Source organism: Prionailurus bengalensis, chromosome A1, assembly GCF_016509475.1.
Source record: "Prionailurus bengalensis isolate Pbe53 chromosome A1, Fcat_Pben_1.1_paternal_pri, whole genome shotgun sequence".
Taxonomy (NCBI): domain Eukaryota; kingdom Metazoa; phylum Chordata; class Mammalia; order Carnivora; family Felidae; genus Prionailurus; species Prionailurus bengalensis.
This window is the reverse complement of record NC_057343.1, coordinates 135,691,923-135,708,940: the sequence shown is the minus strand read 5'-3', so window position 1 is coordinate 135,708,940 and position 17,018 is coordinate 135,691,923. Positions and strand designations below refer to the sequence as shown.

Sequence of the window (17,018 nt, the reverse complement as noted above, 5' to 3'; positions counted from 1 at the left end):
CCCAGAGGGCTACCCCATGTCTTTGGGAGCACTTGGTGCAAACCAGTCCTGCTGCTGGATCCCATGTGGCAAACCGACCAGGGGAGGAGGGGAGGGAGACAGGTGATTTTCCACGTCTCTCCAAAGCCTGGCCGGGCACCAGCTTCCAGCCAAGCACTTTGTAATTACCTCCTTCCCCGTTTCCAGCCTAAAGCCCATCTTTTCCGCACACTGTGCCCCTCCAGGAAAGGGGGGAGTGTCTCCGCTAATCTCGTATCTGCCTTCCCCAGACAGCACTTTGTCTCACTGACACACCCGCAAAGACAAACTACAGAGGGGAACCTGGCACACAAGCACAAAAGCAGGGCAGCGGCGAGGGGGGTACAAGTTAAAGGCAACTTACTTTGCAGGTTATGCATGTCTGCAGTTTCCCGCGGCCAGGCCGGTCTCCGGCAATGCGAACGCCGCCCCCGGCTCTCCCCGCCGCCCCCACGGTGGCGCCCACTCCGCGGCAGCGCTCCCGCCCGCCGAGCGCAGGGGCGGCGGCGGCGCGGGACCCTCGGGCTCGCGCGGCGCGACACGGACGTCGGGACGGGACCGCCACAGCAGCGCCGCTCACCGCCCGCTCCCCATGGACACAGCCACTGGCTGCCGGTGGTGCCGTACGCGGGAGGGAGAAAGCCCCGGCGCTCGCACGTCTCGCAGATAAAGATCACGGCTTCATGATTAACTTGGGCAGGTTCAAATATTTGCTGAGCTAGGGATTTCGGGTGGGGGAGGGGAGCCCAAGTCAAAGTCAAAGTTGTCATCGGCTAACAAGTGGCCACTGCCAGCCCAACTCGCTCATTTTCGCCAAGGAAATGAGAAGGCCATTGTGAGGGGACCTAAAATAGTCTAACTGGCTGCGGCAGCGCGCGGGGCTCAAGTGGCCACAGTGAAGCGAGGCACTATGCACGGCCAAACACAGGAAGTGGCTGAGCTAGTTCAGCAAAAATAGAATCAAAGCCTTGCTTGTAAAGGCCTGAACCTCTCCTAACAGCCCAGAACACCGTGCCTTGCTCGTGTCCACCTCCTCCCACACACCAGCACAGACAGCCCCGCAGGTGTAAGAGGAAAGCCCTACGGAGGAACTGAGCAGGGGTACAGGGTTGGAAAAAACGTTTGATCCTGGGAGGAGAGTCTGGTGGGGAAGACGTAGATCCCATACGCTCCACGACCTCGTGAAGAGGAGCAGAAAAACCCCACTCTGAGAGCTACTTTTATGAAGCCAATTTCCACTCACGTTTAACTGGCCCTAGAAGTGTCTGGTAATTAAAAGTTGTGTCTGACTGCTAAATGGAGCAAAGGAGAGGGTGAGGAGCCCATGAGCCTTTCCAGAGGATCTGTGTCCTTTGAGAAAGTGCTAATGGACCACACTAAAATTTGACCTAAGAAAATTTTCGCTCTGCATCAGCATAGATGGATGGCTTTACTAATATCCCAAGAACCTTAACAATGGAAAATCACAGAATCACTAACTTTAAAACCATAAAGTAATCCAAAGACCACTTCGAGCAAATCCCTCATGCTACACACACACACACACACACACACACACACACAAAGATCCTGATCCAGGGGGATCGACGGGGTTTGCACAAGATCAAAGCTCCGGGGCCACAACCTAGCCTTCTGACATTCAGTCCTAAACTCCTTTTTCTCCACCCACTGGCCCTGTCTTTACTTCCCTCTGCCAGATAAAGTTAAAATTAACAAGTGAAACTTAAGTTAATGTCTTAAAGGCCACATGTGAAAAAATTCACACCTATAACAAAACTGACTTTTTCTGTTCTCTATTTTTAGCTTATTTAAAGGTTTAAAAAAAAAAAAAAACCACCTTCTAGTTCTCTTCGAGGCAACAAGGATCTGTCTGTAAGACCCTCAGATTCTGTACAGGAAGGGAACCAACCCCAGGGTCATATGCAGAGAGTGCTAAAGGAAGATCTAGGTGGGGACCATAAAGTCCACATAGGCAAGGGGTCTTTACAAACTTGCCTTTGGTGTGACTGATAAAGCATGAAAAACCTACTTGCCAGTGGGAAGAAAAGAGTCTATAAGTGAATCTTGCAGCTCCCGCCTGCTGATCACAGGGACGTAAGGCGAGTTCAGAGAAAACCTTTGCATCCTGAGCTGCAGAATCTTGTCCTACTTTTAAAAATAGTCTCTCTAAAGCTAGAAACCTTGGAAACACCGGTCTCTTAAGCGTCTGTCTAAATTTACATGATGTTCCATGTCAAAACTTCCCCAAGATTAAAATATTGACTAGTCCAACAGTATTCTGTCACAGAACACTGGCCACTGGAAAGCCTAACAGCTTCAACTTGGAGAGATTTGAAAACTCTGCTTCTAATGTCTCACGATATGTCCAATCCTCTACCACAGAGGTTCTATTACATTACTGAAAGTGTGAGCTGAGTTTTTTCCCCCGTTCAATTTCAGTCTTTGAAAAGTCATGGGCGAGACACATACTGCTTCTTTATTAGCTTAAAAAGGGAGCCCTCTGCTGGTAGAACAGAATCAGTAACTTCTCCTTGGGAGAACATGATCAACTTTCTGTGTACTGTATTTCATTCATCTCCCACTATGTCCAAAGTATCACACAAACATAGGATTCACTTACAAATAACTAATAAATGGAACACACAGATGTTATAACAGCTTAGGAAATGTTTTTCACTTTCTTTAAGCCCTTTTTAAATTTTTTTCAATGTTTATTTCTTAGAGAGAGAGAGGGAGGGAGAGGAAGGGAAGGGCAGAGAAAGAGGGAGACACAGATTCCAAAGCAGGCTCCAGGCTCTGACTTGTCACCACAGAGCCCGACGTGGGGCTGGAACCCACAAACTGTGAGATCGTGACCTGAGCCGAAGTCGGACGCTCAACCGACTGAGCCACCAAGGTGCCCCTTCTTTAAGCCCTTTTTTAAAAAAAACTTGTATTTTAATGCCAACATTTATTGGAGACCCAAAGACCCAAACTGGAAAACTTACACATGTAACTGAAAACGAACTTTACCTTGTAGAGTCTTCAAAACACTATGTCTTACTACTTTTCCTTTCCTCAAAGTTTTGTAAAACTCATTTCAGAGGCAAAAAGAGGCCACATTTCATTTCTCAGCAGGTGTGATCTTGTCAGGAAAAATATCCTTAATCATTAAAATACGTTTGAAAGAATACACTGAACACTATCTGCCATGTGCACATCGCCATCAGACAGTGACTATCCCACAACCAGCTTGCACCCTGCACAACTTCTCTAAAAAAAAATGCAGTGAGAAGGAAAAAATAAACGAACCCAAATCTTCGTTTAAGGGTTAAATGAATACCTCCCTTCATAATTTTAACTTAACACGAATTAGGACAGAAGAGCCTTTCAGTATGATGCAAATTCTTTACTCCATATCCAGTGCTTTTAATGACCCTGCACTAAGGAAAACGTCCATTTGAACTTCTAAATAAATCCAGATTTACATAGGCTACATTCTACGAAATGTATAAAAGGTGGGACCGTTGCTCAGCAGAATAAAGCACTCCTTCCCTCTCAGATGCTGTCCTTGGAGAGAAAGAGAAGACAGCACTGTGAAAACAAAAGTTGACCTTTACCCCACCAATATATACACCCTGAAATGGGTTTCTTTTTCAGAGCACAAACAAAACTTCCTATTTCATGATAAAACCTAGTATGGCTTGCCTCTCTGTTTATTCCAACCCATGTAAATATATGAAGTTTTTTCAAGGTTTCATTTCTCACCTTTGAAACAACCCTCTAATGTCAGACCACATTTTAAACCCAATAAAAAATAAATCAGAGAAAAGTAAAACTCTTTGAAAGTCATTTCCCTCTACCTTAGTGCTTGCTTTAGTCTTGGTTGAAAACCAAGCCCAGTGCATTTAAAACAAGATTTATGAATCAGGCTCTTCAGGATGAATGTTTTGCAATGCGCCAGTGGTTAAACATTAACTCTGACAGGTGTAGAAGGGGCAGGAGGGAAAAACAGTCATTTATTTTCCACTCTGGGCTTGAGGGTGCAATATTAGACTTCAATTATGCTGCATTAATATTTCTGAATATATCCATGAAATCTGAAATATGTAAATACACTTACAATGGGTTTCATTCAAAGGCACCCTGTGTTAAATGGTCCCAATTTTACCCTAGCTGCCCTATAGAAAGCTGCTTTAGCTACCTAAATATTAGTAGGGTAAGCATAACACGTAATGATTCAAGAAAACCTGCTGTTCAGCTTTAGGTATTTTTAAGACTTTTAGTAACAAGGGGAACAGCAGACTATCAAAGTTGTGAGAACTTACTCTCTGTTCCACCTTTGAAACCTTAGTTTCCCTCCAAACATAGGGAAGATCCTTGCTTCAGTTTTGCTGGATGCATTCAATGAGTGGGTGTGCCAAAGCGTGTTGAAAGTTGGTTAGTTTATCAAAACGTTTTTACAAATTTTATTATGCTGTGCTTCGTTCTATGCTAGGAGGAGCTCAACAGGAGAAGCAGCCTTTGCCCTTGAGGAATGTAGCTGAGCAGATGAAAAGAACAAGAAGCACCACAGAAAAGTGAAGTTTAAGAAGACAAGGTGTTAAGGGCATAGACCTATTTGAATGGGTTTACACTGCACACCTAGCAGGGAGAGACCTACTTGTGAAATAAAGTGGATGGGACTGCTGGGGGCGGGGCGGGGGGGGGGGGGGGGGGGGCTGTGTTCAGTTGTGCATTCTGTGCACTGCATAAGGGCATGTGGCAGGGGAGCTGGTACTGAAATCCAGGCCCCTCTACTCACCAAGCCGCACACAGTGGAAAGGGCATCATACTAAATAAGGTACCTTCCTCCCGCCAAGCAGTGCACCCATGGAGCAGCAAATGCCAAGGGAGAGGGTGTCTTTTGCAGATTAGCAGTGAAGCCCAGGCAGGTACCTGGAGGCCTGGCTCTGCTGGCTGGGAATGGGGGCTCAGTGGACAGAAGGGCATGAGAGGACTCAGGAACTGGGGCTGCAGAATGGGGGTGGGGGGGAGGTGCTCTGAGAGGTCCTTAAAAACCAGAGCTGGGCCACAGGAGAGATAGGCTATAGGGTGGTGAGCAGCAGTACGAATCGCCTCATTTACATCTCACAACCACCCCAACAGAGAGGCATTATTCCCATTTCACAGACTAGAAAACAGTTTGGAATGGCTAACTTACTTGATAGGAACTTGGCAAATGAGTAGCAAGAACTGAGTCAACGCAGATCTATTTGACTCACTGTTCTTACCAGTGCAAGGCAGACGGAGCGATTCTGAGTTTTAGCCCCGAAAGCTATAACAACCACCGTGGGGCTCCCCACTATATGGGGACCCATAGAAGCCAGTATCATCTATCTTTAGTTTCTTTCTTACTGGAAACCTCAGAGGACTTGGGACTAGACACTAAAAGCGGTCCCATTGCTCATGAAGCTTCCCAAAACCCAGGAAGCAGGTGCAGCACCAAGCAGCAGGCTGGGGTCCAGGACTAGGTCCCCCCTGCAGACCTAGCTCGGGCACACGCTGCTTGGGTAGCACCAGGGAGAGCTCTCAACCTCTGGGGGCGCTTCACTTTCCTACTGAGCAAATGAAGCGTTGGACTATGCCTTTGACTCTAAAATGATGCTTTCCACGACACTGTCATTGAAAACATTTACTACCTCGGGGCGCCTGGGTGGCTCGGTCGGTTAAGCGGCCGACTTCTGCTCAAGTCATGATCTCGCGGTCCGTGAGTTCAAGCCCTGCGTCGGGCTCTGTGCTGACAGCTCAGAGCCTGGAGCCTGTTTCAGATTCTGTGTCTCCCTCTCTCTGACCCTCCCCCGTTCATGCTCTGTCTCTCTCTGTCTCAAAAAAATAAATAAACGTTAAAAAAAATTTTTAAAAACCCAAACATTTACTACCTCTTCAAATCTGGTGTATCCAGCCATTATTTTTGTACTTTGCAACTTATTTTGATTAAACCTCTGAACCTCGTCGAATTGGAATACTATTTCCTCTTCCCCTTTTCAAGCTCTAGCAATTCTTCCAAGCCCATTTCAAGTCCTATTTTTTTCTACAAGCCTTTTCAGTCTACTCAGTTACCCTACCAAGTACCCATCACATTTCTAACATTCTTTTTATATTCAGAGTAAGCACCCTAGAGCCTAGCACTTAGATACTGTGTGCTAATGGTCTTATAGGAATTGACACACTGCCTCAGTCATCATCAGTTTTGCCTATCACCTCAAGTTTTACCAGGTAAAAACTACAAAAGATGCCTATCTATTACATGATAGCCTTGCTTCCCTGTCTCCCCCCCTAAAATCATTCAAGTACTTCGTTCTTTTTTTTTTTTTTTATGATTATTTTTATTTTTGAGAGAGAGAGTGCGAGCAAGGGAGGGCAGAGAGAGGGAGACACAGAATCCGAAGCAGGCTCCAGACTCTGAGTTGTCAGCAAAGAACCTGACGCGGGGCTCAAACTCATGAACCTCGAGATCATGACCCAAGCTGATGTTGGATGCTTAAATCAACTGAGCCACCCAGGCTCCCCTCCAAGACTTATTTCTATTCACAACAATAAAGGCAGTTCAAATGAATGATTTAAGACTGTTCAATGGAGATGCACTGGTGTTGAGTTTCCAGACCCCTCTGGTAATAGCACACGCTGGGGCAATGATGAAGGACTCGAGGAAAATGTCGGATTTCCACCAGGCCTAAGAAATCATTTCTCTAACCAAGAGTGCCCTGCCAATCATTTGCAGCAAAGCCACCCCTGAATACAAAGGTGTTTCAGGACGACGTTCTTCCTGAAGTAGGTGGTGTGTTTCCACAAGTGAGGGACACTGAAGCCTCTATTTCATTCCAAAGGGCCTACACATTCCTTACAATAGCTGAGAGATACCACACAAAGGGAAAAATAGCTCAAACTAGGGTTTAGAGATTACTTGGGTTCAATTTTCTTGAAGAGGCTGCATGAATCTTGGGATGGTCTCGGAAACATTCAGTGCAGTGTTCATTATTCAACAGCGCTGATAGAACGAACCCGCCTGGGAAACTGGCACACCACTTTCTTGGAAGAATGTACCAGGGTCTATGACACAGCAGGCGGTCCGAAGCGCGCGTAACGAAAATGGATGAACGTGAATGCTTTCTTCGGTGGAATCTCGCTGAAACGGATAAGGACGTTTAACCAGCTTACACCAGACTAATTAAACTCCACCGGTAACTCTCCCAGGTATGTAGGAGATACTCTTAAGATACTCCGGTTAAATTCACTGGTGGGTATCTATCAAACCTTGTCTGGCTGTTAGCTCTCCTACCTCCCCGTGTCCAGAGGGGCGGGCACTGAGAAGAGGGGCACCACCTCTGGCCCTTTCTACAAGCGGGACTCAGCTGTCCCTCCTCTGAGACAAACCTCCACATGTACACCATGGGCCAGGAGGGAGTGGGAGAGCACAGCCCCGCCCGTTGGCCCAGGGTCCTGTTTTGTTGTTACTAGTCTTCTCCATTCCCCGCCCATGTGTTTAGTCTGGGGTGGGGACTAGTCAATAAAGGACTCAAGTGCCATGTTTCACACCTGCCCCCTGTCCCCGCATCACAGGGTACCTTTAACAACCGACCACGGACTCTTTCATACTGAGCCAAAAGGCAGCCTCTGAACACCAACAAAGAGTTCCCAAATCCATTAACAAGTGCCCCCAAGTAGTTACATGAGATGAACCTTCTGGCCACCCCCTGGGCTAAAGTCCTTGGCTATTGTTGACACACTGCTCTGATGCCATTCACCTACAATTCAGAGTATCCCCACTGAACATCCTGCTTGTTGTGATCTGGAACATTTGGAACATACCACACTTGCCCTATATACTATTTCCGCTGCCTCTCTTACCTTTGGATACCATATTTTGAGCCTGCCCACCACAGCCCTTCCAAATACTTGCCTTGTGAGTGGTTACCTATGCCATCCTTCAATCCTCACATCCTTCAATCCTTCAAGCCTAAACCCTGCCTCTCGCAATCTGCACCATCCCACTGCGAACAACCAAGCCTGGCTATTTAACACCTATAAAAGCACAACTTAATTTCCCCTTGCTTAATTAACACTGATCAGTGGGTCCCTATGCCTGTTTATCCAGAGACAAATTTGGTAGTTTGTATGAGTTACCTATAACGAAGAGTAAATGCATGGTGTTTTATTTTAACTCTGGGCATAAATTAAGATGCAAGCCACATTTTGACTGGTCCTGAAACTTCACTTACTGGACTCGAATCGTTATGCTAAATGACCAGCTTCTGTTGGCTAACTTCTAATCAGTATACGGCAAAGGAAGGTTGTTTAGACTTTCCACAGAAGAAAAATACATCAGTTTAAATTAAATCCACTGCTAACATGGTCTACATTTCCTGCTTTGTTAAATGGCTAATTGAATGCCAGCCTGCTTTCAAAGAAGTGTCTGGCTTGCTCAAACTTGCTGCAGTGAACACCCTGGTTTCATACTGCTTGCATTATTGAAAATGTTTATTTTGACAGACATTGCTCAGCATACCTGCTTCCAAAACACACATTCCAAAATACTTGAAATTATATAGTAATTATAAGTCCCCTACTTTAGAAGTATTAGAAAGAAAAACAAGAATGTCAACAACTAAAACGAGCCCCGTAATTTATGCAACAACGGGAGGCATCAAAGCTGACGGGAAGGGGGAGCACTCCCAACAACCCTCGTCTAAGACGGAGGTCATCTAAAATCCACAGACACTGAAATCCAGGTAACATTTACCATATAGGATACCACTCAGCCATTGTGTCTCTAAATCCCAAGGCAAAACGTTATGGATCTCGTTCTATAAGAAACTTCTGTTACTCCACAGGGGTTCTAAAGCCACCATTTTTCAGGCTCTAAAAAACGAACCACGAGAAAACTTGAGAAATCCAAAAGGCATTACCTGGTGCAGGCTGTCGTTCATTCCACTCGGTCGAGATTAAAATTTCTATAACTTTTATGAGGTGTTCAGTATTCTCAGAGCTACAAAAACAGAGAGCTTGATTAGAAACCTTTTTTTCTCAACAACGAACTCATCTTCATTTCTACACATTCAAGTCAACGTGTCTGGTGTAAATGTGCCCATGAATCTGTGAGCGAGTATCTTCAGAATAAGGTTAATGATCAATCGATCCCCTTAGGACTGTCCCCATCACCCCAAAATACATGCTTCTCTCCTTTCGCCTTACCTGGCTGCTGGGAATCTGAAAAGCAGAGGGCTGAAAAGTTCAGAGAGTACTCTTGCATTCAGAAGATTCTTGCTGGAGATTTGAGAGAGCTTGAAGAAATGTTTTAGCAAATACTGAAGCGTAAGCCAATACTGATGAGGTATGTTAGGTGCCCTAATGAGCTTCTTCAACAGCTGGATATATTCTTCAGGGCTTTGTACTTCTACAGAGTTTAAAAAGAAAAAAAAAAAGAAAGAAAGAAGCGAAAAAGAGTAAGAGATTCTAGATCTCAGTAGCTCAACACCTAGAACGTTCTTCTGCTCTAGCTACAGAAGAACAAGTCCTTTAAAACAAAGTCATCAGGAGCAGCAGACAGCACGTTTGTTCTCATCACAAAAGGCTTTGTGAGAAAGGAGAAATCTCAAGTCAAATGAAAATGCAAGAAACTTTTGGTGTAAAAAACCACAAGAGGATGAGGGTGTGCTGGCAGAGATCGGCCCTCTATTGAGCAGCTCTCAGTGTGATTGGCTAATTCAGAGGAGCATCAGATAAGTATCACACGGTTTAACTTTGAAGGTTCCGAACCACAATTTCCTGTCCCCAGAGCACTTGAACTGAGCATTAGGCTCCTAAGCCTGAGAGCCCTCCTCTCTCAACACATTTTGTAATGGCCCCTCGAGGAAAGAACATCGCTAGTCAACGGTCCTAGTCCCTGGTTCCCTGAATCCCAAGATGGCACTTGGAACACTGTGGCCTTCAGTGACGTAGTGAACTTTGTTAGTACTGATAAAAGGTTAACAATTAGCCATTTCAACATGTGGACAGCCTTCCTAAGCAAACGAGGGTCTGGGTCTTCCATTGGACGCCCGGGTAAGGGAGGGAATTTGTGCCAAAGGAGAGGGTGTCAGGGAAGCGGCAGATTCCTACTAATATTTTCCAAAACAGCTCTCTTTACAGGCAGCGTTTCATAGAGTTTACAGGCGCATCCACATCTCACTGTATGTTCAATGAGGTTTTCAGAACAGAAAACAAACCTTGGGCTAAATAAAGCATCTCATTGTAAACGGCTACTGGAATGACAGGATTCGGTAAGTCCATAAGATAGCGTTTGAAAGCGTCTCCTAAAACTTGCACATCGATCATTTCCAAGTCCACGGAGGCGGCATCTAGGACAGAAACATTTTAAAACGCATTTCAAACATTGTATGCATCGGCAGGGCCAATTTTCTGTATGTGTGACTAAACTGTGACACATGAAAAGTAAGCAGTGTGAGGACAGATGTAAAAGACTTCAGTGGTTATCAGCAGGGTTTCTCACAGGGGTTGCTCCTGGCATTTCAAACAGAACAATTTTTCTTTGTGGAAGTCCGCCCCTTAAGTTATAAGCATTTAGCATGATGGCCTCTCCCCAGGATGCCAGGGGCACAGGCCCAGACTCTGGGTTGACAACAACAGAAAAACAATGTTCCTTTTTTTTTTTTCTTCAACGTTTATTTATTTTTGGGACAGAGAGAGACAGAGCATGAACGGGGGAGGGGCAGAGAGAGAGGGAGACACAGAATCGGAAACAGGCTCCAGGCTCTGAGCCATCAGCCCAGAGCCTGACGCGGGGCTCGAACTCACGGACCGCGAGATCGTGACCTGGTTGAAGTCGGACGCTTAACCGACTGCGCCACCCAGGCACCCCAAAACAATGTTCCCATTATGAGCTGAATTCATATGCTGAAGCCCTAACTCCCACTATCTCAGAAGGTGTATTTCAAGATAGGGCCTTTATTTATTTATTTTTTAAGTTTATTTTTATCTGTTTTGACAGAAAGCAAGCGGGGGAGGGGCAGCGAGGGGGGAGAGAGAGAATCCCAAGCAGGCTCCACAATGTCAGTGCAGAGCCCGATGCGGGGCTTGAACTCAGAAACCCTGCGATCATGACCTGAGCTGAAGTTGGACACTTAGCCGACTGAGCCACCCATGTGCCTTCAGACGGGCCTTTACAGAGGTGGTTTTGTTAAAATGAAGCCATTAGGGATGAGCCCGGGAGGGGCGGAGAGAGAGAGAGAAAGAATCCCAAACAGGCTCCACACTCAGAGGCTGACGCGGGGCTTGAACTTTCAAACTGCGAGATCATGTCCTGAGCTGGAGTCGGATGCTTAACTGACTGAGCCACCCAGGTGCCCCTGGTATCCTTGTAAGAAGAGCAAATTTGGACACACAGAGGTGCCAGGAGTACATGCACGGAGGGAATGTGGTGTGAGGACACAGTGAGAAGGTGGCCATCTGTACACCAGGGAGAGAGGCCTCAGAGGAAACCAAACCGGCCTTGATCTGGGACTTCTAGTCTCAAGAACAGTGAGAAGACAGGTTTGTGTCTGCAGCCACCCAGTCTGTGGAAGGTTGTCATGGAAGCCCTGGCAAACTAAAGTAGCCCCGCAAATATTTCCAAATACCTTCTGGAGGGTGCTTCTGCTCTGAGAAGAGTTCTGTCTAGGGATGGCTAATCAGAGTAAATGCTTCCTAAAACCTCCACAGGAAAGCATAAAATGCACATCCATTAAATTTCCTAAATTTTGAGTCGCTAAATACTGCATCTCACAATTAATATATATTTAGCTCAACAGAGTGTCTGAACAAACAGTAAGATATACAGAATTTTAACAATCTCAAGAATAGTCATAAAAATATTTATAACATTTTTAGAACGCTCCCCCCAATTCTGACAGAGTATTCTGATTAGGATATGACTCATCTAACCTGTGGGCACTGAACTAGCTCAGAACAAAGAGAAGACAAGCACATCTGTCCAGTAAATTCCTCAGCTGGAAAAGAGGTCAGGCAATTCAATAATGGGGTGATACTAACCCAAACCACTCTGAGTACTCAGGGTAGAAAAAGGTACCATGTCCAGCAGAAAGAAGGGATGCTGGGGCAGGATGGACCACAGGCATCTAGATCTGAGGAGAACCATCTAGCTGCTGCTGAAGGACTGCACCCAGTGATGTGACGGCTACCTTGAGGAAGAGTGTCTGGAGATGTGTGTACTCAATGGGCAAAAGGTAAGCTGATGAGCAAAATGCTACATTTTCCAACAGCTTTATTAATTGTGGTGTTAAAAAGAAGTTGGAAAAGGGCGCTGCTGGAAGTGAAAATAACACTTCTGGCAATTCCAATTTTAACGGTTAGAAATGTGTGAGACATGATCAAGAACTAACATAACCTGGTGATTGACTGGATTAGGTTGTGGCCTCGGAGAGAATGAGAAGGAATCCATTCAGTCCAAGGTGTTCGAGCTGGAGGAGAAGGTGGTGTCCTGGAGAGCCATGCAGGGAGTGTGATACTATCGATCACTCCGGGTTGAAACTGAAGTTATCTAAGGTCTTTAGACACATTGTTATCATAGACCCAACGCGCCCCACTATGTAGGCAGAATTGACAAAAGAATCACGCAACACCAATGAAGCTAAGAAAATTCCATGTGGTAGAAAATGTGGTAGGGGAAATGGAGGAAAAGAATTATTAATCTCAGGAAGTGGAGAGGTAAAGGCTTATATCACTTAAGTGTCCAACAGAGAACCACCTGCGGACTTACCGCATCTCTAACAAGGGTGGCAGAGACAATATTACGTCTTTGCATAAAGGATCCACATTAGAAGGAACACAACTACTAGAAATTGTGTGTGCATCACTCGAGGAACATTCCACAGCCTCTGTCCAATTCACAAGCTGCTGGACCCCATACCCTTCACACCCTATACACTTCATTTACTAGGTCTCTTTGCCCAGAAAATGAAAATTACTTAATTTGCTCATCATAAAGAATGCAATACCATTTGGCGATGTGCTATAAGATAGTAAGATGTTCAGGATTCTGCAGGGCCCTCCCTCAAGGGAGGGCCACGTCTCTTCCATGACACTTCCCAGATGGTACGGTAATTAAATGTCTCCCTGCTAGACTGAGAGCACCTCAAGGTCATGGGCTGCGGCTCTTTCCTGCTCTTCCTGCTCCCCTCAGGGCCCAGCACATAGGATGTGCTTGCTCAATGTTTGTGGACTGAGCTATAAAAAACCTTAGAGTAATGTTAATTCTCCTAAGACCTTCCTGAACACATGAGATGTATTCCAAAGAGCATTTTATAGCCTTTGAACAAAATCATCTTATTTCAAGTCTTGGGAATAGTCATTGGATAAGCTCACCTTATGTCAAATCCACTAGAGTTGATGACATAGATTTTATTTTCTGTTACTGTAGCTTCTAAGGCTCCTTGGAGCTTCTATGATTCTGCAAATCCCCTTTTCTGCATTATAACCATCCTAACAAGCTCTTCTAAGAGCCACAGGCATCGGTCACGTGATGACTTTTGTGGTGAGCTAGGCGAGAACTACACCATCTTTGGGTCTGGGATGGGAGAGTTGACATCCCTCTGCAACCTCCCCTTTTCACTGAGTCTGCTCAGGACAGGTAACTAGTAAGCTCTCTAGCATTTCAGCCTTCCTCCCAATGGAATGGAGTCCCCTTCCCAGCTCATCTCTCCCTTAACTTAGTAGTTCTCAGTTGGGGTTTTGAATTGTTGCCCCACCTGAATTCCCAAGAGATATCTGGCCATATCTGGAGACATTTTTGATTGTTACAACTTGGGGACAACGCTACTGGCATCTAGTGAGTAGTGGACAGGTGTGCTGGGGCTAAAAAAGCCTGATTTTTTTTTTAAATGCGGTATAATTAACATATAACCTTATATATGTTGTTATTAACAACAACATAATGATTTGATATTTGTTTATGTTACAAAATGATCATTCACAGGAAGTCTAATTAACATCCATCACCATAGTTACAGGGTTTTTCATGAGAACTTTTATTATTTAAAAGAAATTTTTTTAGTGTTTATTTTTGAGGAAGAGAGAGAGAAAGAGTGTGAGCAGGGGAGGGGCAGAGAGAGAGGGAGACACAAACTCCGAAGCAGGCTCCAGGCTCTGAGTTGGCAGCACAGAGCCCGATGTGGGGCTTGAACCCACGAGCCAAAGTCGGATGCTTAACGGAATGAGCCACCCAGGCGTCCCTGTTAGGAGAAGTTTTAAAGAAAAGGTGTGCTTCAGGATGAGGCACCTGCCGAGGTGGTTCAGTCAGTTCACCATCTGACTTTTAGCTCAGGTCATGATCTTCTAGTTCCTGAGTACCAGCCCCACATCAGGCATTCTGCTATCAGCACAGAGCCCGCTTTAGATCCTGTGTCTCCCTCTCTCGCCTCTCCCCATCCCCAGCTTGAGGGCACGCTCTCTCTCTCAAAAACAAATAAAAACATTAAAAAAAAGAAAAGAAAAGAGGGGCGCCTGGGGTGACAGCTCAGAGCCTGGAGCCTGCTTCGGATTCTGTGTCTCCCTCTCTCTCTCTGCCCCTCCTCCACTCGCGCTGTCTCTCTCTCTGCCTCTCAAAAATAAAGAAAACTAATAAAAAATTTTTTTAAAAAGAAAAGACCTGCTTCAGGTTAAGAGAAACCAAAACAATCAGGAGAAAATTCAAATGAGAACAACAAAGAAACAATTCACTGTGGGTCAATACAGTGAGAAAAAAAAAGAGTAGAGATCTTTGAGTTGGAACAATTTGGGTGTAAGTCAGAGTACTGCCATCAGCAATAACTAATATCACAAGGGTAATACGTAGATGAAATAAAATAACTTGGTAAGTACTAATAAAAGTGGGATGTTGTCCTTCACATCTATCCTTTTCAGACACTGGTAATTCACAAGTTTGGTTAAAAGCCATGAATTCCAGGGGCGCCTGGCTGACTCAGTCGGTTGAGCGTCCGACTATGGCTCAGGTCATGATCTTACAGTTCATGAGTTCAAGCCCCGCGTCCGGCTCTGTGCTGACAGCTCGGAGCCTGGAGCCTGTTTTGGATTCTAGGTCTCCCTCTCTCTCTGGCCCTCCCCCACTCATGCTCTGTCTCTCTCTCTGTCAAAAATAAAATAAACATTAAAAAAAAAAAAGCCATGTTTTCTCTCTCTCTCTCTCTCTCTCTCTCTCTCTCTTTTTAGTGTAAGTGATTACCCTGAGCTTCCTCCAAGGTATTACAATATTTTTATGGACTGAAAAATCCTCAAGCTATTAAAAGTCCGAGGATCTACTCCTAAATTTAGATAATGTTTACGCCTTCTCTTCTCACAAATTCACTTTTATCAGACAGAATCCAAAGGAAACCAGTTTTCTACCTGTGTGATTTGCTCTCAAGTGGGGCAGAAAAGCTGCCTGTCAAAACATACTGTTGACGTAATTTTGGTTAGGTATTCCATCTCAGAGGTGAGGTGAAGGTTTTTTTCTTAGCCTAGCCTGCATCATCTGTATTCAGTCACATTGAAAAGCTTAACCACTATTTCTCAAATAACTCTCATTTCATCGGTCTCTGATGTCTAAACATTTCCTGTGACTGTTGTTCAGTTTGACCAATTTTCTGACCAAAACATGTATCTCAACTCCAACCGGCTAAGGACAAAATTCACTGTTTCTTTCCCACTCTGGTCAGGCTGTAAGAAATAAAGGTACGTCTTTCACCTACAGCTTTCTGCCAGTCAGCTCGTACTGACCCAGTCTGGGGGTGAGGCAGGATTTGCAGCTGTCAGGGGACATGCCCTGCATGTGCGTGACTCTGGTTTCCATGCACAAAATAAAAATGAAAGTTTGAAAAAATTATTTTCAAACTTCAAACATCTGGGTGGTGCATTTCAAATGAAACTATTTACTGACAGAGATAGAATCTTCGTTTTTCCCAGAAACATCTTTTCTAGAAACTTTCATGAGCTGCCTCATTTGAAAGCTGCTCAACTTCAGAGTTTTTCATTTACTACATGCTCTGCACAAGTGTATGTCTCAAAGACCTTCCTCCCCAAAAGGGGTTCATTCTTTCGGGTTCCTAAATCCAAATTCGGTGAAATGATGTGAGGCAGAAAATTATTTTTCTAAAAAAAAATTCTGAGAGGGAATGAAGGATCGGAGGGATTCTACAAGTTGATACAGAAGATGATTTGCCAGAATGATGGCCAGTGAATTTATTCACATTTATAGTTTTATTCGGTTTGGCAAAGGAGAGAGGGAACAAAGAGTAACGCCACCATTGGTTGAATTAATTGATGTCCTTTAACCAGTGGTGTGCAGGCGCTGGCCTGCTCATCGCCAACTACGCTCAATTCTTTCCAAGTTGGAGTTTAGTGATAACATGTTGGCAGCCTGAAACCGACCGCGGCGGGCATATTTACACCACGGAAGTGGGCAACTAGTACAAACCAGGGTTCCCCCACCTCCCTGAGAGGGGTTTACCAGCACACCATTGAATATAACAGTATCATGATGTTACTTAATATAAACATGGTATGAAAAAGCAAATAAGCATTTGGAAGGAAGGAAGGAAGGAAGGCCAAAAAGAAAAAAAAAGGGGGGGGGGAGAGGAAAATGGAAAAGGTCAGAAGAGACATTTGTTAAATGACACAGGCTTATAAATATTTTTTAAGCTGATCCAGATGAATCAGATGTAGCCAAATGCATGGTCAGAGAAAAGATGGTGGATACGCAGAGCCAGAGAAATCCCAAGAGGGTGTTTCTCTCCTCTGCAATTCCTGCAGGGCCCAGAGGCTCTTAGCTGTGATGACAGCCAATATGCCTGCAGGCAGGCACACACACCCCAACTCAGGAGACAAACATCAAAGGTCAGCGCTGGTTTGGGCTGTTACCATAATAGGGCAGAGGGAAGCGTGTGTGATTTCTGAGCTTCCTTCAAACTCAGAACGCTGCATGATCGAGTTCAAGTGTTTTTGTGTGCTTT

The 17,018-nt window shown here is 45.1% G+C and overlaps 1 protein-coding gene across 2 annotated transcripts in view; it reads right to left on the bottom strand.

Moving 5' to 3' along the window:
- The window catches only part of PIK3R1 (phosphoinositide-3-kinase regulatory subunit 1), an 87,029-nt gene that overhangs the window by 12,050 nt on the left and 57,961 nt on the right, over positions 1–17,018 (bottom strand). Inside the window, exons 5-7 of one of the 2 annotated variants that reach the window (XM_043591672.1) lie at positions 10,245–10,376; positions 9,232–9,433; positions 8,946–9,025 (exon numbers count right to left, since the gene is read on the bottom strand). In XM_043591672.1, coding sequence (XP_043447607.1) covers positions 8,946–9,025; positions 9,232–9,433; positions 10,245–10,376 — 414 coding nt within the window. Of the gene's footprint in view, positions 1–382; positions 1,029–8,945; positions 9,026–9,231; positions 9,434–10,244; positions 10,377–17,018 lie in introns of those variants that run through there. The other variant, XM_043591681.1, reaches the window with a different exon arrangement.